Source organism: Hemibagrus wyckioides, linkage group LG06 (genome assembly GCF_019097595.1).
Source record: "Hemibagrus wyckioides isolate EC202008001 linkage group LG06, SWU_Hwy_1.0, whole genome shotgun sequence".
NCBI classification, from domain to species: Eukaryota; Metazoa; Chordata; class Actinopteri; order Siluriformes; family Bagridae; genus Hemibagrus; species Hemibagrus wyckioides.
The window spans coordinates 44,185,359-44,212,951 of NC_080715.1; the positions used below are offsets into that span (position 1 = coordinate 44,185,359).

Genomic DNA, 27,593 nt, shown 5'->3' on the forward strand with positions numbered 1-27,593 from the left:
ACCCTATGGATTAGGAATGGGATGTCACTTAAGTTCATATGCGAGTCAAGGCAGGTGAGCGAATACTTTTGGCAATATAGTGTATATATATAGACATATATTTGCATATGCATGTCTGATCTGACACTTGACTTTCCACACTGTCCACACTTTAAATTTTAAATTTTTCTTTTTTTACTCTTTCTTTTTTATGTAAGATAGTCGTAAAAAGCATTTCACTACATGTTGTACTGTGTATGATTTCGTATGTGACCAATAGAATTTGAATTTGAAATATTCAATATGTCCACTCTGAGTCAAGGTTTTTTTGTTTCATATTTTATCTTTTTATTTAAATGTCACATGCATGTAAATTTAGGCCAAACTGCTGTTGATCAAAGGCTTTTTTCCTAGTTCATACTTTAATTGACTTTAATGTATAGTTTAAAGTCCTGATCTATTGGATATTCATACTATTGTAAAATAAGTTTAACTCAAATGGCTTAAACTGTACTGATGGTTTTATAGTTTTTAAATAAATTACCGTTGAAATTACATGTTGAAACAAAAGGCCTAGTATTATCTAGTGAGAGACTTGCATCTGTCAGTTTAATCCTTAAATTCAACATACTATTAACTTGAACATAGGAACATATAAACATCACAAAACATGTTAAATGATTGCTGCAGCAGTATCACTAGAAGAGGACTCACTCGCCTCCTCAGTCTTCAAGAACTTCATTAACTAAGCTCTTAGAGATATGCTGGACAAGTATGTCATAAGCTTTATTGACAATTTTCTAGTATGCATCCGTTTGCAGGAAATACATGAGTTCCAGGTCAACCAGGTTCTCCAGCACCTCGCACAGCATCAAGTGTTTGTAAAGGGGAAGAAGAGCAACGTATACCTGTATACCATCACGACACCATTAACCCAAAATGAGTTTTGGAACTTTTTGCCTGTTTTGAAATACACACACTCAAAAGCAACTGCATCCATTACATCATCCTGTAGTTTAACAGTTTTAGGGAAATTGAGTAATCAGTATCGAAGGAGACTTTTTTTTTTCTTTATAAAGATTTTATAGTCTTGGTCTCACTGCATGGTAAATTGTAGTATACATGATTTGCACATCAAAATAATGATTTAATCTGGATTTCTTCTGTAGCAATCTCAAGCTTCTGTAGCAAATATATTTCCCACCTTCTACATATAATACAGTACAGAATATTGAAATTGAAATATATTGAAATTTGATTTGTTAGAGAAGCTAGAATTATATGTAATATAACAGCAATATTTAGGTACATTATCAGAATGTGTGAAAAAAGGCGTTTCATGAAAGAACATTGATTAATGCAGAGTCTGTTTGGAATATTTGCAGAGTTATAGTTAATTCGATGCACCTCCTAAACCACGGGTAAAACAGAGCATAAATAACTGGATTAATGGTAGAATTAAGACAAACTAAGATTGTGACAGTTTGAAATGTTTCTGCCTGAAGTTCAATAAAATCACCCAATAAACTATAAATAAAATATGGAAGTAAACACATCAGAAACACAGACACTAAAATGCCGAGGACTTTAGCTGCTTTTCTCTCAGATTTCATGGAGTGTGAGGTGATTTTCTGTGTTTTAGGCCGTGTGTGATTATTAAGCTCTCTGATAGCAGTGGCATGTTTCTTAGCAATCACAAAAACTAGAGTATACAATATGATTATGACAGAAAGTGGAAATATAAATGAATATATGAGATCGATTACATACCAAACCTCATCCAGAACAATAAAACATTCTCCAGGACAGAGTACAGAAATTGTGAAGTTTCCATTGAAATACACATATGCTAAGTTAAAGGCCACTGACACACACCAGTCAAAAACAATTACAAAACCAGTGATCCTCACAGAGACTCTGTTCATGTAGAAAAAGGGGTTTGAGAGAGCCAAATACCGATCTACAGCAATCAGAGTGATATTATAGATTGATAAAATTAATAGAAAACCACAAATTATCCAAAAGACAGTGCAGAAATCTCTCCCAAAAATCCAGCATGACTCAGTCATCCAAATGAACAATGGCGGCATCACTAAAGCTCCAACAAGGAAATCCGACACAGCCAGAGAGAGCACCAGCATGTTGGTTGGTGTGTGAAGCTGCTTGAAGTGAAGAACAGAGATGATGACCAGCAGATTTCCACACACTGTTAGCAGAACCACAGCAGCTGAACACACGTACAGTAAGATATAAACTGCAGGAGATACAGATCTCTCTGGACAGGAGAAATGCTCACAGCGATCAGACTGATTAAACTCCATCAGGTTCATCAATACAGCATTTCATTAATATCTGCAGAGTTTATGAAAAATTGAAAAAAGTCATAGTCAAATGACTTATGGCTCAGAAGCTCTGGTGATTTTATAGTTGAGAAATTAGTCACGCCTCCCTAATTTGAGTGACAGTATGATGTCATGGCTTGTTGTAACAAAAGGCCTAAGCTAAATATCTACAGAATGTTTCCTGCATTTCATGTGCTTTTGACTGGAGTGATGGGACTTCTGGCATTCCATTGACTTCTGGAAAAAAAGGCACATAAATAATGTGGAAAAAACATAAAATACACATCCACAAATGTTACCAGTAAATATCAATAAAATAAGCCAGTTACTATATGCAGATCACAGCATTTAGTAAAGCATTGTAACACTTTTTTCACAAGTTTAACTTGGGAGGGATGATGGAAGCAACACCTTATGAGGTATTTTGTTATGAGGTATACTCCTATCAGAGGGAGTATATTAAAAAATTAATTAAAAAATTGTGATGAAAATACTGAGCCTACATGAAATTGTCAAAGTCTCTTTGGGGTAAGGATGAGTTTGACATGAGCGTGATAAAGGGAGCAACAGCTTATGTGAGGCCTCTGAAGGATTTAACACTGTACTTTCTGTCTTGAGATCTTCAGGGATGTGGCATTGTGTACATGATCTGAGGCTACTAAATGATTGTGCATTTACCCATACCCTCATAGTGCTTAACACAAGTAATATATTAGCATGACTACTGTAAACTGGGCCTGATTTTCAATCATGTTCTTTCTCCTATAGTAAGTGTTTAGGCCTAGTTCAAATTGCAGCATTGTTTTCATTTTCAAGAGCCACAATTATGCAACAGACAACTCTCAAGAGCATGGCTGGCTAATGCCATATGTGGATAACTGAATATGCTAAAATTATTTGACACTGTCAGATTTAGCTCATGGACTATTCTGTCAGAGCCATAATTAGAAAAAGAAGCTACAGTCAAAAGAATTAAGGACAAAAATTTTATTAATCATAAAATATTTATCAATGCAGAGTTAACATGGATTGTATGCAGATTTATAGGTCATTTAATGCACCTCTTAAACCCTCAGTGAAACATAGTAACTAAATAGATCAGTGCTGGAATTAAGACAAACCTGTCTATATGGAATAAATTTACTAAAATCCCAGACCCAAAACACATTAAAAAACTCAAGCAGTTTATCTTGAGACTGTGGGAGATAATTTTGTAAATGAGAATATATGTATAAGGTATGTGTGAAATAATCAGGGGGACAGCAGGAGTGAGTTCTCAGATAAAGTTTATTCGTTAGGTCGTTTGAGCTTAAGAACAATATAAGGTTTAACACGGCATGTTGGCCTGTCACGGGCCTTGCACACAGGCTGCAAGGGCTTTGAAGAACAAGTAGTTGTATCAATGATGTCAGTCTGGCAGGCTTTCTCTGCGGTACCAGGCTTTCCAAACTTGGACCAATCAATGGCAGAGACGCACCCTAGATTGTTATGGTCAATCTTCGCTCCATTGGTACCTTGAGCGGTAGTGAGCTCATCATGAAGTAAACGCAGGGCGTGCTGGATGGCAATGGTGGTACCAGGCGAAATATCTAGAGAATATACGTGGAAGACAGCGGATAAATCAGAAAATCCGTGAGGTGTAAAAGTTAATAAAAGAAAGGGGTGTTGGTCCCTGAAGAACTGAGAACTTACCCATGCTGTCTCCTGAAGAAGAATGAGGTATTGGCGAGAGTGAGGCCAAAGACAATCCCACTGGTGGGGGCGGCAACGCCCAATTTTTAATATAATGATTCAGGAAAGTTTAATTATAATGGTATTCGAAAAGTTGTAAATCCAAAGATAATGGTGTAAAAAAGAATCTAAAAGGTCAAAAAAAAAAGAAAGTTTGGTGGGATTGTCTAGGCAAAGAACCAGTGACGTGTTGCATTGGGAAGATAAGGGAAATGTATATAAAGGCTGTAGTTGGAGTTCCCCGGGTAGAGGTTGTTGGGACGTTCATGCGTGAGCATCTCAAATTCTTGTATCAGCGCTGATTACAAAATAAAATCTCTTATCTGTATTCATCTAGTCTGCTTGATTGGCTTATTTAGTTATGAGGCCTTATTAACCATGAGTCTCACTCAGACTGAGCTGTCGGGTCAGTGTGGAGCTGGAGTCAGATTTTAGTAGTGAGTACAGTAGATTTTTTTATTCCACATTGTTTTGGTGACCCCGACGTGATTTCAAAGAAAACGAGATTGGCACAGAGAGAACAGCAGAGCCCCAGACCCGGGGCCTGAGGCTGCGGCCGCCACCCACGGACCAGACACGGGATCCAACTAGGACAGAGGTAAGGCAGAAGCCTGTTTAACCGAATTTCTGCATTAGTTGTGTGTGGTCTGGGGAGGCGGAGGCGCTCGGCCCAGGGTCGGATCAGCTCTGCTCCAACCTATTGAGCCAGAGAGGCAGAGTGAGTGTAAGTTAAAACCACATAGAGTGACATGATAAATTGCATGTTTTATATTGAAAAGACTAGATGATGTCAGATGTATGAATGTGTAAAGGCCTGTATGATCGAAAGTCCTGGTGGGTTCCAGGTGGTATGAGAGAAATTCCTGTGAAAAAGACCTTATTTGGACGCAAACGGAGCGTTTAGTAGCAGAATAGTAAGTTCTGTGAACGTGAACACCGTCACTGGAAAAAGAAAAATAAGTGTCAAGTAGCAGGTGATAAAAGAGAAGAGTAAAATTCCTGGATCCGGGTGGTAGTGAAAGGAAAATAAGAAAAGAAAAGAGAAATATAGTGAAAAATCCCGGATCTAGGTGTAAGAGAAATAAGAGATAAAGAGAATATAAAGAGAAAAAGCGCTGAATAGAAAAGTCCTGGATCCAGGTGGTAGAGAATAAAGAAAAGATTAAGAAAAATAAGGAGAGGCCCGCTGTCGGCCTTTGTCTGTTGTCTGTCCTGATTGTATTGCATGCAGTGTGTGGGTGTGTTGAGTGCGAGGGGCTGTGTGAGTGTGAGTGCATGAAGAAAATAAATGGTGATTGGATGTGCGCACTGTAAATAGCACTGTATTAACCTTTTGTCTACTAACACTCTTACTGTGAGATTATAGGAAAACCAGTGTGTACATGCATGCACACTGATATGGGGAGTGATATATGAAACAGGTGGGGATGATAGGACTGAAGTTGAAAAGGAATTGCAACAGAGTGGGAAAATAAGGCAGAAGTCTTTGTGAGAGTAAAGGAATCACCGTGCATGGATGTAATCATACTAAGGTTTGATATATATGTTTTGGAGGTACACTATGTGAGAAATGAAGGAAAAGTAAGGGTAGTGATGGTGTGGACTAGAATAGTCTTTAGAATAAATCTTATAGTGAAGCGGGCATCCACATACCGTAAGTAAGGACCAAGTGCCAAGTGTGAGATAATGGTTCATCTCAATTTGTTATGCACTCAGTGAATTGGATGAATACGGGCATCGGTCACAAGTATAATTGTTCCACCCTCTACTGACGTGAAAGTGTGGTGTGACATCCATGGGGTCTAGGAGAAGATGTAGCAGACTGTAGGAAACAACTGCTCCCGAATGGTGGAAGTGTTTGTATCCGCCTACACGGGACGACACCGTGTGAGTGCTTACTTTACCGTTCCGGAGGAACTAAGTGAGGAAGTTCCCAACATTATCACAGAAAGAGCAAAAACTCGCGGATTAGAGCTAAGTCTTGACAGTCCACTACCATTCAAGCGAGTTGGTTATAGGTTTCCAAATAGGTTTGAAAGGGAGTTCGCGGAGGCAGCACTAGAGTTGTTGAGAAAGGAATCTGGGAAACTTCTGGTTAGGGTCAATTTAATGTGGCCGATGACCCCAAGAGGTCCTCAATACACGGAGGTTTGGGCTAGCATGTGGAAGTTGGGGCAGGATCGTAGGTTGTGGAAGTGTTTCATTGCAGGAAGTTTAACAGTAGATCCTCAGGTGATGATGAAGAATTAAGAAGAACAAGTGTGTGTGTGTGTGGAAAAAGATTGAGTGCTTTTTGAAGCAGTGGAGAGGTGTGTGTGCGGGGGCATTGTGCCAAGAAAGAGTGAGTAAGAGCGGAGACATCCCCTAGAAGGAGGAATTTCATACAGTATAAGTGAGGGAAAAGAGTTGTACATATGAATAGGCTGAGGAGTTCAACGGCTAGAGACACGGTTTGTGGACTTGGAACGAAATCAAAAGCGGCTGAAAGCAGGATTAGCGAGGGAGGGATATTGTGCAATCAGCAAAAGAGAATACTCAGGAAAAATCCACCTAAAACTTGGGTCTGCATATTATTGGGCCACTCAGTGAATTGTAAAAAATGTGACCCAGATAATACAACATTACCCTTACTGAAGTATTGAGCTATTATATTGATACCATATACTGCATGCGCACTACTGTTTTCTTCAGCTGTATGGCCTTTCGCCAAGACTTGGAGATAGAAACAAGGGGAATACGCACACACTTTTGGGATGAGCGGACATACAAAGATAGGGAAGGAGTAGAGCACTGGCAGCCAGAAGATTTGATTAGAGATAAATTGTGGGCCCTGACAAAGTTTGACGGACTGTACACCTTACAAAGAACGTTCCCTGACGTAGACTGGTACGAAGCATTAAGGAAAATTTGGCGTCCCAAGTTGTTGAGTCCTATATTGAGAGCACTAGTTGACGCTCCCGAGCCTAGCAGTGTAGCCATCCCAATATTTGATTTCATCAGTGACCCATATAAGGAAGACGACGAACCCCTGGCAGAGTTATTCCAGCCCAGACCAGGCCAGTACAATTATTGCTCGGGATTGACAGCAACTGTGACAGTAGAACCGCGACTCGTACACTGGGAAAGAGGTTTTGCAACATCAGTGCTGATTGATAAGATCAATGCGCTCGGTGAGAAGTTGAGAAAGAATCCAGTAAGGCCGAGCTTGACGGTGAAACGAATTAGCGTTGCACTGACGTGGTCAGAAGGCAATAGGAATCCAGGAGAGAGAAGTAGCGCATACAGGGCACAACAGGGGTGCATCATGAGTGAGGGAAGAAGACAGCCTACACCAGTTGACATTATAATAGCGCAACACAAACCTGACGAGAAGTATGTCAGGAAGTGTATGAGGAAATGGCATGACAGGACTCAGGGGACATGGCAGTGGCCGGTGGAAGGAACATTTGATGAAAAGGCCTGCTCAGAGGTGAGAGAAATGCTGAGACACTGGAAGCCAAGCAAAGATGATGATAAATCCAGAGGAAAGAAGTATAGGCGGTTGGAGATTCTGGAATGGTTCATGAGAGAAGGAAAGAAGGTCAGAGAAGCAGAAGAAGAGGTGAAGCGAGCGATAAAGAAGGAAGAAGAGCAGAGTAGAGAGGAGAGAGAAATAGAAAGACCACCGCCAATCTACTGTCCACCACCCAACTACAACGAGCCAGTGGTGGGCAGGGAACAAGTGGGAGTGTATCCAACCTTAACGGACTGCTATGCCGACTGGACAGGATGGGAAGACGTGGAGATATCAGTTGAAAACCCAATTAAAGGGAAAATTAGGAGGAGCAAAGAGACAGGGGGAAATCACAGTGAAAATGAGGAAGAAGAAGAGGCAGAGGAGATATTGCAAAGAGCAAAGAAAGAGAGTGAAGAGTATTTGCAAAAAGGAAAGGAGTTCACACACTCAACACCAGTGGGGGACAGCGCCGAGAGATATATCTCAACGCGTGCGAGTGGGCCTACAGCGCCCCCTACGCTCCCGGAAGAATGGGAAAGAGATGAACCAATGAGTGAGGAGCAGGGTGCGTATAATCAATCCCGAACAGAAAAGACAACAGGGCCACCGGAAAAACAACCATGTGCTGAATACTGGCGAGAAGATCCAGAGAGACAGGTTAGAGGAGTGCTGTACATAGAGCCAAGGGAAGATGCAATAAAGAGACAGAGGGACACCAATGGGCAGAAGGTGATGGATAGCGTTCGTGATTTCGCACAGCAGCTGGAAGAGTTAGAAGAGCGCTTACAAAGTTCAGTTACAGCGTTGGAAGAGCAGCTGGAACGGGAGCACACGCGACCAAGAACCTTAAGGGACAAAAAGTCACTAAAAGCACCGCAGAGATATGGGTTTGATGGTGAAGAAGAGGTTCGAATGAATCCCCTGGTGACAAAAGGAAGAGATGTGCAATATGTTCCATGGACATTTATGGATATGGTAGGATTAAGCTCACAGCTACCGGAGATGTGTAACGGAGGGCAGAGGTGGATTACAAAGTTTGAAGAAAAGACAGCAGGACATACCTTGTCGATAGGAGATGTGAAAGCCATATTAGCTCAAACGATAGGGAAAGCAAAAACAGCTGAAATACTGAATGAAGCTGGACTAAAAGGAGCAATGGATCTACCAGGCTGGGATGCTATAGCACTGGGGACATGGAGAAACAGGTTGTGGAATGAAATAAGGAAATCCTACCCTACGAAAATGGACCCAGGACAACTGGAACACATGATTCTGAAGGAAGAAGAAAATGTAGTAAAATTCATCCATGATTATCAGAATAAATGGAAGGAAGAGACAGGTGGAACATGGGACGAGACGGACACAAGTAAAGGACTGTTTAAATTAATGCTGAAGAAATGTCTACCAGAACCAGTCCAAACCTCGTTGGATGAGGTGGTCGGTCTAAACTCCATGCCATGGGACACCTACAAAGCACATGTGATACATTATGTGGAACAATACAGAAAGAAACAAAAGGACGAGAAAACAGCCTCAGAGGCCCTACTGACACAGTTATATAAAACACAGCTTGGCGAGTTGACCAGAGCTAGACAGAAAGAAAAGGAGAGAGAAAAAGCAGGAAAAATACAAGCTGCAGTGGTTATCCCAGCAGGCCAAGAACCAGTACAGAATAACCAAATGCTGCCGCAACAAGGACAAACACCACAGCAACCGCAAATGATGCCACAACCGCAGGTGACAGCACCAAATTCACAGCATCCACAAAATAGCCAGGCGTACCCAATGGCCCAACCCATTAATGTCCACATTAGCGGTGCACAAGGAAGATTTAGAGGACGCCCAATGAGAGGTCGGTGGCAAGGAAGAAGGCAGCCATGGGAAAGATTTGGCTTACCACCGCAGGGATATGCGCCGCAGAGCCCTGGAGGGCCCCAAGGACTGAGTTATGCGCAGGCACCCCCCAATCCTCAGTACCAACAGCCTCAACAGCCACTAGAGTGCTGGGGCTGCGGAGGGACTGGACACATGAGAAGAGACTGCCCACATATGTATCAGCCCCAGATAGGCCCGGGACTGGGGCCCGCACCAAATTGGAGTTGAAGCGGCCCTGAGAAGCCAGAGGGGGAGAATATACAGTATGCTACTACACTGTATCCGCAACAGGAACCAACTGTCATGGTAACACTCAATAATGAGCGTCCTCTTCCATTCATGATCGACACAGGTGCCACATATTCATGTATAGGGCGCGAAGGCTCGAATCTCCCCCTCGCTCGGAAGACCATCAAAACAACAGGCTTCTCAGGGATCTCACAGATCTTGCACTTCACAGAGCCTCAGATATTAACATTAGAAGACACCACCATTGTGGCACCACTTTTGTATTCACCCTCTACACCGGTCAATTTATTGGGACGAGATCTTTTGTGTAAATTTAAGGCTAGAATTCAGTGCAGCCCTACAGGCCTTTGGGTAACATTCCCAGACAGAACCACAGCAGGACAATATCTCATGGCTGGGACGCAGGCAGACACAGAGTGTAGCACAGTGTATTGGCTACAGAACGATGATCCCTCATTATCAGAGTTGCAGGCCAGCTATTTACAGTGGAAGCCATGGATACAGGCTATGCGGCCGGATTACACTGAACCTAAGAGCCCGCTGCACTGTACCATGTGTTTTGACCCTGACAGCACCAATGAAGAATATGCAACACTATGGTCAGAAATGTTGGAAGGAAAACTGTTTGACGTGGTGACAACAGACATTTTCGTGGGCCCTCAAGGAGTGGCAACGGCAGTTCAGTTACCCAATAACTTGGAGAGCTGGTACCAGATTACAAACTCAATACCACACATCTCACTGATGGTAGCAGGAGGCCATGAATCGAAAGACCTGGGACCAATGCTCAAAGAAACTAGCCAGGTGCTAGAATGGAAGCCAACCATCAACCAGTACATGCACACCTCACCGGATGGAAAATTTATGCGTATTTCTCAAAAAGGCACAGACACTTTAAGAGCCACACAAACCTTGATAGAAAAGAAAATGTCACCTACTTATCAGTTACCACTTTCAGATGACAAGGACATCGCACCAGATAAACAATCAGATACAGAAACTGAAGAGCTGTTAGCCACCATCCCGAGTGTGCTCTGGACTCAGCACTCTACAGACGTAGGACTCATAAAGTCAGCAGGACAGGTTTTGATAAAACTTAAACCTAATGTCAGGTACCCGTATCAGAAACAATATCCACTAACACCACAGGCTCAGGCAGGGATAGGACCCACACTTGAGGGGTTATTGGAGGCAGGGGTTCTAATACCAACACAAAGCCGGTGCAATACTCCAATATTCCCAGTTAGAAAACCAAACTCAGATAAGTGGCGACTTGTGCACGATTTACGTGCTATTAACTATATAGTTGAGGCAGAAGCACCCATAGTCCCAGATCCACATACGCTACTCTCCAACATCCCAGGCAATACTAAGTGGTACACGGTCATTGATTTGTGTTCTGCATTTTTTAGTATTCCACTGCATCCTGATTCACAACATTTGTTTGCGTTCACGTATAACGGCCAACAGTACACATACACGAGATTGCCCCAGGGCTATTGTGAAAGCCCATCAATTTTCAATCGAATTGTGGCTAGGGATCTAGCTTCGTTGGATATTGACAGTCTTCTCCTGACATATGTTGATGACATCTTGATTTGTAGCCCAACTAAAGAACAGTGCCAGGCAGACTCCTTGAAAGTATTGAGACTCTTAGCAGAAAACGGACACAAGGTGAGCAAGGAAAAGTTACAGTTCTGCAAACAGGAGGTAGAGTATCTAGGAAGAGTTTTGCATGGCACTAGTCGTAAGCTGTCGCCTACGCATCTAGAGGCGGTCCGTAAAGCCCCGAAACCGCAAACGGTTGGACAGATGTTGTCTTTCCTGGGTATGGTGGGTTATAGCAGACAGTGGATAGTAGATTTTGCATTAAAGGTAGCTCCACTACGTGCGTTGATAAAAGCAGCTGATCAGAAGAAAGCTGCATTGGTTTGGACGACAGAAGCCGTTGCAGCTTACGAAATGCTAAAGGAGGATCTTTGTACAGCACCAGCGCTAGCGAGTCCTGATTACGGTAAGCCATTCTTCCTGTATGTATCAGAAAAACGAGGCTTTGCTAATGCCGTGTTAACTCAGCAACAGGGACCGAGCAAACAGCCTGTTGCTTACTTCAGCTGTAGATTGGACAACATTGAGAGTGGTATGCCGCCGTGTTACCGGGGATTAGCAGCAGCAGCCTTTGCATATCAAAAGGCGTCAACCATTACAATGGGCCATCCTACTATATTGTACACTACACATGCGTTACATGCCCTGCTTACCAGTCCGACATTTGTGATAACTCATGCGCGGAAGACAGGTTACGACGTAATTCTCTCTTCACCAGAATTGACTATTCAAAGATGCCAGACAGTCAATCCAGCTGATAGAATGATGACCCCATTGGACGGTGAACCGCACGATTGTCAGCAAGTTTCAACCACATACTCGAAAGCACGTCAGGACCTTGAAAATCAACCTTTGCCACATTCGGATGTAACCTTTTTTGTTGACGGTTCGTGCTTTAGAGGCCCAGACGGGAACTTGGCGGGTTACGCCATAGTAGCGCCCAGTAAAGATTTGACTAGCTTTGTTACTGTTCAGTCTACGGCTGTTTCTCAACCATGTTCAGCACAATTGGCTGAGTTAAAAGCGCTCGCTGCAGCTTGTAAGCTAGCTGCAGGGAAATCTTGTACTATTTTCACGGATTCGCAGTATGCTTATGGTGTGTGTCATTACTTCGGCCCTACATGGGCCCAGAGAGGGTTATTGAGAGCAGATGGCTCTCCTGTGACGCATGGAATGGCCATAACTGATTTGTTACATGCTATTACTCTGCCAGCTAAACTAGCTATCGTCAAATGTTTAGCGCACAAAACAGATGGCTCGTTTGTTACCAGTGGAAACACTGCAGCAGATGAGGCAGCGAAATCAGCAGCTTTAGGACATACCAACATTATGCTTGTGACCGACTCTGAAGGTGAAGACTACCCAGAAACGGACTTAACCTCCTTAGCCGCAGCGCAAAATTCGGCCTCAGTATATGAGATATCTAAGTGGATAAAAAGGGGGGCGGTTAAGAATGCACGAACAGGCGTATGGCGTGGTCCTCAGGGGCATTTTGTGGCTCCTCTCTCAGTTCTCACATCGTTGATTAATGATGCGCATGGCTTGAGCCATTGCGCAAGGGGGGAAGTGATCAAATGAATTCAAAGAGCATGGTGGTCTCCGTATTTAGCTCAGATGGTTGATCACAGGTTAGCACGTTGTGAAATATGTGCAGAATACAACAACAGGAAAAGTTTTACTGCCCCAATAGGTCACATACCAGAGCCAGACGGACCATTCAGGCATCTGATCATTGACTTCATGGATATGGCAGAGGTGAAGGAGAAGAAAAGGTATGTTTTGGTGGTGGAGGATAGATTTAGTAGATGGGTGGAGGCGCACCCAACAGCTAAAGCAGATGCAGATTCAGTGGCTAAATTTTTGTGTCGTGAGGTGATTCCAAGGTTTGGTATTCCTGATAAGATCAGCTCAGACAGTGGTACTCACTTTGTGAACAATGTGATTCGAAGGGTGTTCCAGTATTTAAGAATACGACACAGATTGGGTTGTGTCTATCACCCACAGTCGCAGGGAATGGTGGAAAGGGCAAATGGAACATTAAAAGCGAAGCTGGCAAAAATTTGCGAAGCGGGAAAAATGAATTGGGTGCAGGCTTTGCCGCTAGCATTAATGAGCATGAGAATGCAAACTAACCGAATGACGCATCTAACCCCGCACGAAATGCTTACAGGACGACCTATGCCTGTACCTTATCTACGAGGGCCCTATAAGGGCCCTTCGCTGGAGCAGCTTGAAAGTGAGCTTGGCAATTATGTGAAACACTTGACTGAAATACATCGAGCTATATTCCAACAGGTGAAAGGTGCTACGGAGGGAAGGACGAGCGAAATTGACGAGGAGCTGAGGACTGTGAAACCAGGAGACTGGGTGTATGTCAAGGTCTTCAAGAGAAGATGGAATGAGCCCAGACGAGTTGGACCACTAAAAGTTGTCTTAGCTACTCCAACAGCCGTAAAGGTCGAAGGTAAGACTGCTTGGTTTCATCTAAATCACTGTTGCAGAGCACCAGATCCAGGGGCTGGAGCGAGACGTGAAAGAGAGCAGGAGCAGGATCCACTGATAAGGGAATTCGAGGAGCGAAGGCGTGACCCAGCTGTTCCCGCCTCACAACCCCCTTCGGTACAAGCGCCCCACCCGCAGAGCCAGGAGTTTCAACCGTGGGAGAGTCCAGCAGAACAAGAAGAAGACGACCCAAGGGAAGGGCCTTCACAACACGATGTGGGAGATACAGGACCTGCCTATAGAACTAGAGCCCGTGCACGGCGAGAACACTGAAAGAGAAGGGAGAGAAAGGAACGATGAGCAAGAAATAAATGAAGAAGAGGGAAATGGTGAACAAATCAACAGAACGGACTGGGGCTTATTGGTACTTGTAATAGTAGCACTGCTGTGTATAGGACTATGGATATACACACTTATACGAGTCTTCGGTGATAATGAACACATGAATGATGAAACTAGGGGAATACATTATATTGAGCAATCACCAGCAACGCTGCCCAGAATACGCAGAGACACTGCACAGACAATGAGCCTCATGAGTAGATTAGACCAGGAGTTGTGGACAAACAATTTGTTTTACCAATGGCTAAGTTACACAGCACACGAAGCAGGAAACACCTCGTGCATAGTGTGCCATGACAGGACATCGCGAGCTCCCAGAGTTTTTCCAACGAGAGGACCAGAAGGTTGTAACAGCACCAAGCACAACCTACGCCACCTATGCCCATTCGTTTGTCTTATGCATTCTATCTCATGTGCCTACGGCCCAACCAGGTTAAAGAAGTTGAATAGTACCTGTGAGTATGAGGAGATCGGGACTGAGGGACATCCGCCCATCAGAGTGAGTGAGCGTCAGGGACAGAGATACCCATTCTGTGTATGTTCAAACGGATCACAGGTGTTTGTCGGCAACATTTCTAAAGACTGTGACGTGACGGCAGATACAAAAGGATTAAAGATTACCGTGTGGAGACAGTGGAAAAAGGACTATATTGATCTGAACCAGCCTGACCTATCTAATGGGACTAGGCCACTGGCTGATGTATTCTGGTATTGTGGATATAATGTTGCTAGGCAGACCCTGCCACCCGGGTGGGGAGGATGCTGCACAACAGTGGTGCTGACAGGAAAACTAACTGTGCTGCAAGAAAAGGAGATTAATACCTCAGGTCGACGAATTAAGCGCGACTTGGGACGATTCGACAGGAGCAGTGGGGTGTACGTGGATTGGAGAGGGATTCCGGTGGGAGTCCCTGATGAACATACTGCCATTGGTCGACCAGGAGCAGGAGCACTGACCTTTTTCTTGCCATGGGCACAGATTGGTAAAAACGTGAGATGGATTAACTATATTTGGTACAATCAACAAAGGTTTATGAACTACACAATACAAGCACTAGATTTGATTCAAGAACAACTACATGCAACATCTACCATGGCCTTACAGAACAGGCTTATCCTGGACACCATGAGGGCCCCGGAAGAAGGAGTGTGTACTATGTTTGGAGACCAATGTTGTACTTACATTCCAATGCACACTGGTCCGGAGGGTAACCTGAGTAAAATACTGCGGCAGATGAAAGACCTTAGAGACGAGCACGTAGAGAACACATATAAACCAACAAATGATTGGCTGGCATGGTTGTTCTCCTCAAATTGGAGAGCCGTCATACTTAGGATAGGAACAGTCGTAGGTGTGGTTTTGGTGATACTTGCAGTTCTGTTGTGTTGTGTAATTCCACTACTGCGTTCCATGATTACACAGATGACGCACACATTGTTTGGCCAATATGTTCAGATGACACATGAGATTGAGTCTCCGTTTAAATCCAGCAATGGCAGTGATGAATTGGACTTAATAAAGATGATTGCATAATGGAGGGAGATTGGAGGCATATATGGAGGTATTTATGGGGTAGGTTGTTGAAAAACGATTTGGGGGAGTGGGAGCCAAATTTAGGATTGCTAGAGTACCCTTTTATAGATAGGCGTACATCAGTAAGGGAGATTTACGCAGACAGGATGTATATTACAGAGATACAAATATTTGCATATACTCCGAGACAGACAGCACAGTTACCCATCGTGGTAGAACATGCACATTATAATGTAGAACGGTTACTTAATCTTGCGTACAGAAGGAAGAGAAGGTTTGGAATATGGATAGGTGTACCACTTAAGAAGAGGGTAGAGGTCATTACAGTCAAGTTAGGAGAAGATGTACTGTGGACCAATGTTCCTAGACAAATGATGGAGCTGCTGAGATCCTTGCCGTTCCAATCATCGGGAGGGGGCTAAGTGATGTGCTAGTAACCTCTCCTTAGCCCCCCTACGGCCCCTCTACATGGCGCAAAGTCACATGGGCAGAAGAACAACAGGGGACATCATAAAAGGATGTGGGATATGTTATGTCGGTGTGTCGTATTATATTGTGTTTTAAATCACTAATGTTTATGCATGCAACACTATTATCATTTATGTGTGTTTTGAAATACTACTGAATGAAAAAAGCGTAATCACTGGAGAAGTCTTATAATGACTACTGAATGATTGAATGTTACTCATTTATGCATCTTAATGACAACTGCTGATTTGTGGTTATAGGGAACATAATAATAATGATTCAGGCTTATTGGTCGTGTGGGAAGAGTGGTAGACATTACTGAATGTGCTATAAACATAGAGTTAGTTGATACTTAATGTTTGCACACTTGAAGCTCTCTGCAGGTACAGTGGCTGGGTAGGTAAGAAGATGAGATCTCGAGAGTGACTGAGGACAGAGTGACTGAGGTTCCAATCTGGCTCCTGGTATAGATCCCAATAATGCCCTACTGAAGAATCAAGAGAAGACAGACCAGCAACACAAAAAGCCACACCAGAGTCAGAGGTGTTGGGCGAAGGGAAAGCTGCTACCTGGAAAAAACAGGGGGCAGCCGGTGACCAGAGAAGAAGGCCGGTTAGCCAAAGACGGGTAAGATCTCACTGGGTGGGACAACCTAAGGCAGGCACGGTCGTGCTGCTGGTCACCGGGTATGAAATGGAAACAACGTGGATTGCGTGTAACCAGGGGAATACCTGATGAGTAGGGTTGGGATCCAGGTAGGTATGAAATTGATTGGCAAATGTGAAGAGAGCGAGTGAGGTGGGCGATAGCAAGACTGAGAAGAACCACATGCAGTGGTACCTGCATGGAGCTTGGAGTACTTATTACATTCCTTGACGAGTATATAATTGTTTACTAGCACCATGATAGTAGTGAAACACTGAAAACGAATCATACGAGTATGTATAATCCTTGTGCTGACTTATGTACGTATATAAGGCATGTATCCACATATCTGAACAAGTTGAGTGTGTTGTGACTTGAGTCACAAAAGGGGGGAATGTGGGAGATAATTTTGTAAATGAGAATATATGTATAAGGTATGTGTGAAATAATCAGGGGGACAGCAGGAGTGAGTTCTCAGATAAAGTTTATTCGTTAGGTCGTTTGAGCTTAAGAACAATATAAGGTTTAACACGGCATGTTGGCCTGTCACGGGCCTTGCACACAGGCTGCAAGGGCTTTGAAGAACAAGTAGTTGTATCAATGATGTCAGTCTGGCAGGCTTTCTCTGCGGTACCAGGCTTTCCAAACTTGGACCAATCAATGGCAGAGACGCACCCTAGATTGTTATGGTCAATCTTCGCTCCATTGGTACCTTGAGCGGTAGTGAGCTCATCATGAAGTAAACGCAGGGCGTGCTGGATGGCAATGGTGGTACCAGGCGAAATATCTAGAGAATATACGTGGAAGACAGCGGATAAATCAGAAAATCCGTGAGGTGTAAAAGTTAATAAAAGAAAGGGGTGTTGGTCCCTGAAGAACTGAGAACTTACCCATGCTGTCTCCTGAAGAAGAATGAGGTATTGGCGAGAGTGAGGCCAAAGACAATCCCACTGGTGGGGGCGGCAACGCCCAATTTTTAATATAATGATTCAGGAAAGTTTAATTATAATGGTATTCGAAAAGTTGTAAATCCAAAGATAATGGTGTAAAAAAGAATCTAAAAGGTCAAAAAAAAAAGAAAGTTTGGTGGGATTGTCTAGGCAAAGAACCAGTGACGTGTTGCATTGGGAAGATAAGGGAAATGTATATAAAGGCTGTAGTTGGAGTTCCCCGAGTGAGGTTGTTGGGACGTTCATGCGTGAGCATCTCAAATTCTTGTATCAGCGCTGATGACAAAATAAAATCTCTTATCTGTATTCATCTAGTCTGCTTGATTGGCTTATTTAGTTATGAGGCCTTATTAACCATGAGTCTCACTCAGACTGAGCTGTCGGGTCAGTGTGGAGCTGGAGTCAGATTTTAGTAGTGAGTACAGTAGATTTTTTTATTCCACAAGACACACACCAATTAAAGACAATGACAGTCCTCCTAGAGATTGGTTTTGTGCAAAGAAATGTGATTGAGAGAGTGAAATATAGACACACAGAGATGAAATTGTTATTAAAGGGGGAATACATGGTGAACAGCAAAGAACAAAGAAAAAAAGAAAGACGCACAGAAGTCTCTTCTCAGATATCCATATTAAAAATGTTTTACATTATATACAACAAAATGAAGCTCTTATTTATTACTTTGCAATAAACTGTCTTGAGGTTTTCTGGGACGTGGCATTTTGTCCAAGATCTGAGGCTAGTAAATGACTGTCCTTTCACCCATACCCCTACACTGCTGGGTCCTTGAGCAAGGCCCTTAACCCTCTCTGCTCCAGGGGTGCTGTATCATGGCTGACCCTGCACTCTGACCCCAACCTCCCAAGGATGGTATATTCAAAGAAAGAATTTCACTGTGCAGTAATGTATATGTGACAAATAAAGGCTATTTCTATTTCTATAGTGCTTAAAACAAGTTTTATATCTTGACTATACTCTCAACTTGAGAGTATTGACGTAGAATCATCCACCATCTAACCTAAAGTCAATGACTTGTCTTACTGGTTGAAGAGAATATGGCTTAAAATCATGCTCTGGTTGGGGGAATGTTCATATTCCTGCAAATATTCAAATGTGCACCTTGAGTCAGTGTTTTCCCCCCTAATTCATTATATATCATTTTATTTTAATGTCACATGTACATTAATCATATTTATGATTAAACCTAGGCCAAAGTGATGTGGATGTAAACGGTTTCCCCAGTTCATATGTTTATTGTCACATGCAGAGTGTAAAGAAGTCCTGATCTGTTGGATCATTGTACTACTGTAAGAGAAGTCACACTCAAATGGCTCAAACAGCACTGGTGGTTTAACAGTTTACAAATTACTCACACCCCCTGAGTCTGAGTGGCAACAAATGAATAAATATGATGTCATGCCATCTTGGAACAAATGGCCTAGTACTAACTAGTGAGAGACTAACCTCTGTCAAATTAATCCTTGAATTTCACATATTAAGCTGTGCATAGAAACATCTAAACGTCACAAAAAACATGTTAAATGTCACTACATCATTACAAAGAGGACACTCACTTGCCCCCTCAGTCTTCTAGACCTTCATTAACAATGCCCTGAGAGGTAGGCTGGATGAATATGTCGTTGCCTATTTTGATGATATTCTGGTATGCACCCCTTTGCAGGAAATCCATGAGTTCCAGGTCCACCAGGTTCTCCAGCATCTTGCACAGCATCATGGGTTTGAAAAAGGGGGAGAAAAGCAAAGTTTACCTGTGCACCATCACTACATAATTAACCCAGAATAAGTTTTGAAACTTTGTGCCTGTTTTGAAGTACACACCCTCAAAAATTGCATCTGTTTCAACCTCCTGTAATTTGACACCTTTTTGTAGAGAAAGTAAAAGTAATAATCACTATAAAAGTACGAATGAATCTTATTTTTTTAGTGAAAATCTGATGGTCTTTGGCTCACTGCATGATAATTTGTAGTATTCATGATTTTCCTCTTTTAATACACGTCTGTATTTTTAATGATTTAATCCATATTTTAAGCTTCTATAGCAAATATATATTTTTCACCTTCTACATACTGTATAACACAAATTAGTATACATTATTTTGAAATTTAATTTGTTACAGAAACCAAAAATATATGTAATATAACAACAATATATACTGTAGGCACATTATCAGGATTAAAAAAGGCTTTTCATGAAAGAACATTGATTAATGCAGAGTCTGTTTGAAATATTTGCAGAGTTATGATTAATTTAACACACCTCCTGAACCACGGGTAAAACAGAGCATAAATAACTGGATTAATGGTGGAGTTAAGATAAAGAATGATCACAAGTTTCTGAATAATTTCTGTCTGTAGTTCAATAATATCACCTAATAAACTGTAAATAAAATATGGAAGTAAACACATCAGAAACACAGACACTAAAATGCCGAGGACTTTAGCTGCTTTTCTCTCAGATTTCATGGAGTGTGAGGTGATTTTCTGTGTTTTAGGCCGTGTGTGATTATTAAGCTCTCTGATAGCAGTGGCATGTTTCTTAGCAATCACAAACACTCGAGTATACAATATGATTATGACAGAAAGTGGAAATATAAATGCATATATGAGGTCGATTACAATCCAGACCTCATTCAGAAAGTAAAAACATTCTCCAGAACACATTACAGAAATTGTGAAGTTTCCATTGAAATGCATGAGTGTTAAGATATAGACCCCCACCATACACCAGTCAAAAACAATTACAACACGAGTGATCCTCACAGAGACTCTGTTCATGTAGAGAAAGGGGTTTGAGAGAGCCAAATAGCGATCCACAGCAATCAGAGTGATATTATAGATGGTTAAAAGTAATAGAAAACCACAAATTATCCAAAAGACAGTGCAGTAATCTCTCCCAAAAATCCAGCATGACTCAATTGTCCAGACGAACATAGGCATCATTACAAAAACACCAACAAAGAAATCCGACACGGCCAGAGAGAGCACCAGCATGTTGGTTGGTGTGTGAAGCTGCTTGAAGTGAAGAACAGAGATGATGACCAGCAGATTTCCACACACTGTTAGCAGAACCACAGCAGCTGAACACACGTACAGTAAGATATAAACTGCAGGAGATACAGATCTCTCTGGACAGGAGAAATGCTCACAGCGATCAGACTGATTAAACTGCATGGAAGGTTCATCAATGCAGCATTAGTAACAGAATATGTAAAAAGTCATAATCTAATGACTTATGGCTCAGGAGTGCTGGTGGTTTTATAATTGAGAAATTGGTCACGCCTCCTTAATTTGAGTGACAGTATGTTAAATATGATGTCATGGCTTGTTGTAACCAAAGGCCTCAACTAAATATGTACATAATGTTTCTTCCATCTCCTGTGCTCTTGACCGGATTGATGGGACTTAAAAGATTTATTTCATTTTAAACTAAACTAAATACAATGTTGGTGAATACACACTGCATTTTCTCTGTTATCCAGCAGGTTAATGACCACAAGGTGACACCAAATAAATTGCACTTAGTTTCTCAGGCGTTTAAATACTTTGGCCACAGTTTTCCCCACTGGTAAGTGTTTAAGCCTAGATCAAATTGTATTTTTTCATTTTCAAGAGCAAAGAATAAGCAAGAGATGATGATTCTCTTAGACATACTTTGCTTACTAATGCTACATGTGGATAGCTAAATATATGCTGATATTAGAAAATCATCAGCTGGCTGACAGTCTGAATGTGTTTTACTGCAGTTTTGAAAAGTCCAGTCTCACACCTCTCACTTATCCTGACCTTTACCTCACACACCTATCAACTGCCTCAGAAAAGCCCACCTCCACCTCCTCCTTGCTACACAGCCTACTCTTTCGGCCTGTGCCGGGTCTTCAAAAAGCAGAAGACAAGGAAAGCATCAGGTCCAGATGGTGTTGTACCTTCCCTCAACAGATCAATGGAGCAGTGTGAAGTCTCTCCACTGCTTCCAATGCTCAACCATCATTCTGCTCATCAAAAGAAAAAAAATCTCCTGACAAATTTATCACCCTCACATCTGTGGTCATGAAGTTGTTTAAGAGACTGGTTCTGGCCAATCTGAAGGGCATCAATAGACCCCTGTCAGACTTCCTCCACTGTGCTTATTGAGCAAACAGGTCTGTGGATACAGTTAAAATGGGAATGCACTATATGCTGCAACACCTTGACAGAACAGGGACTTTAGCAAAGATCCTGTTTTTCAGCCTGGGCTCTTCCATCTATCAGTACATGAAGTGGGAGACATACATTGACTTCATTGTTAACATGGCCTACCAGAGGTTTCTATTTTTTCACCAGCTGAGAAATAATCACTATGTCTGTTTTTGCTGACATCTTTTGTTTATTAGTGTTGCATCAATAACCCAGAATGCTACGCATTTATTCTGTATACATACTCCCTGTTGGTCTCAGTAAACTTTGAAGAATTTTGCTATTCAATCAATGTTTCTGTGTGTTTTTCAGCACTCTCTTCACTGATATCAGCTCAGAGGTAGCGGCAGCAGTATGACAGACTTCTTCTCTGAGTGAACCTGAAAAATTCTATCAATATGTTTGCATATGCATACACACAAGAGCAATACTCTCAAATTTTAATTTCATTTTAGTTATATAATATATGTATTTATATTTAAATAGTTAATGTTTTGTATCTTCAGTGTCTTCTCTAGCGCCAAAACCATCCTTGTATTTGTAAAGATAAAAAAACACATTCTGTATCTGATTCAAATATTTTCAGTCTTTGCTTATGAACTCTGTTAGAACCAATATCAATCAGCACTGCTGCACCACAAGAGAGTGTGCTTTCTCCTATACTCCTATACTGTCATTATTATATCCTGCTCACTCCCATCAACTGCCAGAAGACCAACCAGAACTTACAGACAGACAGGCACTGCTGAACTTATGATGAGCTGAGCTGTCAGCACACATGTTCAAATAAGCACTGTAGTGGCCTGCACTTCCAGGTTACATAAGGTGCTTGATTTCACTGTTCCCAAGAAGGAAGGCACTCTTCAAGCACTCACATAGGGGAAGTACTCAGTGGCATAGTATGTGGTAGATTTCAGGACAGAGGTGGACTACGGGACCAGATGAAGCTGCTCTTTTTAGCTTGTCTTCTACTGAGGATTGCATCAGGTTTCAAGGATAAACTCACTGCCCAGGAGGACCTTGATGGGCTGATTAACCTTGTTACCCAAATTGACCACTGCATCGGGGAACGCCTCCAGGAGAGACCAGCTAGGACATGAGGCCCTGTTCCTCAAGCACTGCCCAGCCTCCAACAACCTCCTCCACTCAGCAGGAACCACCTGAGCTGATTCAGATAGGTTGGCACCATCTCACAGATGCTGATAGGGAGTGATGATGTGCTGGCAGCAGTGAGCAAACTTCTGTCTACGCCCTCCAAGCCCTTTCTTCAGTTCCAGCTGCATGTTGATCAACTGGAGTACGACTTTGCAGCTGGGGGGCAGATACTGATTTCTTGGTTGAGGAAGTAACCTGGCAGCTGGGCCTACAGACTGAGACACTTCCTTCTGCTCCTCAAATCCAGGCCCTGTAAGGTCATCTTCTGTACCTGGCCATGCCATGCACCAAGCCTGTTCCTGTCACAGTCCTGTCAACATTTCTTGTAATACAATTGCCCCAGGCACCTTCAGTCATATTCAGATTTCCCTGGCTGCATAAACAGAACCCCAGGGAAGACTGGACAAGCAGGTGCCTTCTGGTCCTCCAAATCCAGCTGCCTGAAACTATCTCTGTGGCCTGACCTGCCACGGAAGACCCCACCCCTATCAACCTGAGCTCTGTCTCACCAGCATACCATAATCTGAAAATAGCATACCATAATCTGAGAACTGCCAGTCCCCCACCAGAAGGAGCCTCCATTATTGTCCATGCCCTGTGCCAAGACATCAAGAAGGAGGCTGAGCATGCAGCTGCCAACAAACCCACTCCTAAAAGCTGCCCAGAGGGTAAGATGCATGTCATTGACCACCTGTGGTCCAAAGTACTGCAGTGTCATAGTTCCAGGTTATCCTGTCACTCTGGCCCTTTCACACCCTCAGCAGTGGTTTTGGTGGCCAAGCATGCCTAGAGTGTGCCGAGAGCAAGTCCCCTCAGGCTGGACACTTCTGATCCCTTCCCATTCCCAGGTGCCCACGGTCCCACATCTCCAGACTTTGTCACAGATCTCCCTTTGTCCGCCAAACTCACAGTCATTCTCACTTTTTTTCTAAAATGGTGCACCTCATCCCACTACCCAAACTGCCCAGCTACTGCTCCAGCACATATTCTGCCTCCATGGCTTGCCTCACAATATTTTGTCAGAGGGCCCCAATTCACAGCCAAATTCTGTAAGGAGTTCTGTCATCTATTGGGCACCTCTGTTAGCTGTTCATCTCACTTTCACCTTTAAATGGCCAGATACAAAGACTCAACCAAGAGCTGGAGACAGGGCTTCATATCCTATGCACTGAAGACCAGGCTTTCTGGTCTACCAGTCTGGTGTGGATTGAATATGCCCACAGTTCCCTGCCCTCTGCCACCACTGGACTCTTGTACCTCTGTAGCGAATTTAGCTCAACATTTAAATATTTAAGTGTAATTATAACTGGTTATAATTAATTATAAATATTCAAATGGGGGTTTTAGAACTAACTGTCAGAGAATCAATAACACAACTATTTGATTTGTTTGTCCAGCGAACAGACCGTATAATTATTTATTAATTCCGTGAAAAGTTATCTTCCTGGCCAAGAAAGAATGACTACTTTGTAAAGTACTAGCTGTAATTTAGTACGTAGCAAGAGCAATGTTCAGGGACCCCGAAATTGTGAGCAAAGCACAGAGACTCGTGAATAAAATGCATTTAATAAAACAAAAACACACAACACATACTAACTACGACACACAACATACAAGACAGAATAAGACCTATAGAAAGAGAATAAGGAGGTAAAGAGAGATAGAGAGTGAGGAAGAGAATACTGAGGAAAGCAGAACGAGAGAGAGAGAAAGAGATAAGGAACTAGAGAAGATATCAAATATGGCAAGTTTCAGATCGAGTTTTGGTTACCACGTGTGAGAATCGTCAAGGTAATTAGGATTCGCCTTAATAAAAGGGCTTCAGCTTAAAATTGCGGATCTAAAATAATTAGTAACTTTTACTTGCATTGGTTCGTTGACAAGCGTCCTGATGTAGTGGATCAAGGAGGTTCGGAGATTCAAATCTCCTCAGAGATTCTGCTGGAACGAAAAAGGTTTTGGTGGTGCAAACAAAGTTCTTCGATTGAAGCTGCCGGCAAAGTCTCAGGAGAAAGTGAAAGTCTTGTCCCGAAGAAAGATCAGAGTCGAGTCGGGCGACGATAGAAGAGATCGTGCCGGGAAGAAAAGGCGCACGGGGGCCCCCCCGACCGCAGAGTGGAGAGGGGGTTGGCCACCATGGGGCCAAGCCGAGCTGAGCAGAGCAAAAAGCTGAGCAACAAAAGCCGAGCTAAAAAAGCTACGATAGATGGGTGCTTAGGGTTTTTATTGATCCCTTGGTCATGCCCAGTTTTTCAGAGTGACCAATCCAATACCTGAAACTTTTGGAGGGAAAGGTTTCTTTGTCTCCACTCTGTCACTCATTTGCATACTTTATGGTGAAGTCAGGAATGGATAAAGTTTCAATTAAAGTAACGTAGGCTCATGTTATGTACTTGGATGACCACATGGCCTACACTATTGCTTATAAAAGTAAAAGCGGATCATTTTGATAGTAGATACGAAAGAAACAGTATGAGAGGAAAGGAAACTGGGTATAGGCAATTAAAACATACATTCTTATCTTATAAAACGTTCTATTTCATGAAAACACAGAACAACAGGTCATGAGTGGTAATACAACCATAAAAGTATAAAGGCAAAAGGGGAATACATATACAGGTGTGTTAGGCATGGGTCAGGTAGGGTTTTACTATTGTTTTATTGAAACTTGATTCAAGGAACTCTCCTTATGTGTGTGTGTGGGGGTCAGGATGAGCGTTTCCAGACGCTTTGGGTGTGTGTGTGTGTATGTGTGTGTGTGGGTGTGTGTGTCTTCAGTCAGAACTTTGGTCATCCCCCCGGTCAAGGCATTGATTTGGTTTAGATTAGGGAATTCTTGTTGACTTTTAACGGCAGTAAAACCGCTAGGTGCAGGGTGATTTGCATGTTAAGGTCACAAGTTGATGGGAAGTTCCAGGGGTGTGAGGCTGGGCTATCAGTACTGATGGTCTGCAGAACTTCAACATTCATGGCAGTAGAATACCTCCTTTGTCTCCAGTCTCGTTGGGGGGGTCATTGGCTATCCAGAGCCATCAGACATCCCGGAACCTGGATCTCATGAGTTACAGCATGTCAGTTGAGGAATAATAAAATGACTATACGTAGTGATAGCTCAGTTATGAGCTGTGTAATAGTTAATTGAGTTTTTGAGAAGGATGCAACGGACCCCATGAGCAAGTGAGCCGACCTGGAGACGCTACACCTCCAAGCACCATATGGGCACCAGCTCCTTTGGTTCACCAGTCAGGAATTGGAAGCTTGCATGGCCCGGTTATGGGGTGTCCTTGCACCTGAATGAATGTCTGCCATATGCTACTCAGGAGCTACAGGAGCTATGCCAAGTGGGCTAACAGCCTAGGCTCAGTGCCTCAACCCTAACCCTAAGGCACCACCTTATTGTGTGGGCCAAAGTCTGGTTGTCCTACCAAGATTTGTCCAACCAAGGTTTTGCCCCATCTCCAAGGTGCTCAACCCTGTGCCTGTATGGCTCAAGCACCCCAAGGACCTATGCATTCACCCATCATTCAATGTTTTCTGCTCTCTATTCCATAAACAGCCTTTAAATAGATTCCTCCTCGTCAGATGGTCTTCTAAGTTTGCTATGTGCACTGTTGTAGTCACCCTGACTTTTGATCTGTTTTGTGCTTCTGATTCTGATCCTGTTTGTTATTTATTTATTTTTTTTGCCTTTGATATTCTGTTCACCTGATTGCAGACTTTTGGACTGTATTTGACTACTCTTTTACCTGTTCCTTTGGATTTGATACAGTTTGATTACAGATGTTATTTGTGTGTTGTTGTTTGTTTGTTGTGTATGTTCTAAATGCTTTCTGCTTCCTCAAATTGTGGTTATTTTGACTCTGTGTTTAATGCCACCATATCATTGACTTTACCTGCTGGATTTTGTCCTTACTACTGTGACTGTGATTTCACTGAACTTTTATTAAAACCACTGAAACTAGAACTCTGTCTCATGTCCAACCCTGCCATACCGACATGTGCTAACAACCACTTCATTTAGAGCCAGTGTATTTATGTACAGTATACATTATTCTTTTGCACTAATAATGTCTGATTAGTCTCTCTATTAATTATAATGTTATCCTTTCTAAAGTCAATGACTTGTCTTACAGATTCACTGTTTTGGAGCTGAAGAAGAGAATGCAGTTTACATTTTCACATCTTAACCTGTGAATAGAAATATCTAAACGTCACAAACGTTAAATTTTTGCGGCAGCAGTATCGCTACAAAGTGGACACTCAATTGCCCCCTCAGTCTTCTAGAGCTTCATTAATGATGTCCTGACAGACATGCTGGATAATTGTCATTTCCTACATTGGTTATATTCTGGTATGCGCCCCTTTCCAGGAAATCCATAAGCTCCAGGCCTACAAGGTTCTCTAGCATCTTGCACAACATTAAGTGTATGTAAAAGGGTAGAAGAGCAAGGTTTACCAGTGCACCATCACTACATCATTAAGCCAGTATGAGTTTTGGAACTGCATCTGTTTCAGCCTCCTGT

At 42.6% G+C, this 27,593-nt stretch overlaps 3 protein-coding genes across 4 annotated transcripts in view; all 3 read right to left on the reverse strand.

The window, feature by feature from the left end:
• Nucleotides 1-27,593, reverse strand: part of LOC131354587 (trace amine-associated receptor 6-like) — a 181,287-nt gene that overhangs the window by 22,008 nt on the left and 131,686 nt on the right. The window lies entirely within an intron of this gene.
• LOC131354595 (trace amine-associated receptor 13c-like) lies at nucleotides 1,317-2,309 on the reverse strand. The gene has a single exon (XM_058392449.1). It carries the CDS (start codon nucleotides 2,307-2,309, stop codon nucleotides 1,317-1,319), a length of 993 nt encoding a protein of 330 aa, XP_058248432.1.
• On the reverse strand, nucleotides 19,930-21,469 carry LOC131354599 (trace amine-associated receptor 13c-like). The gene has a single exon (XM_058392454.1). It carries the CDS (start codon nucleotides 20,911-20,913, stop codon nucleotides 19,930-19,932), a length of 984 nt encoding a protein of 327 aa, XP_058248437.1. The 5' UTR covers nucleotides 20,914-21,469.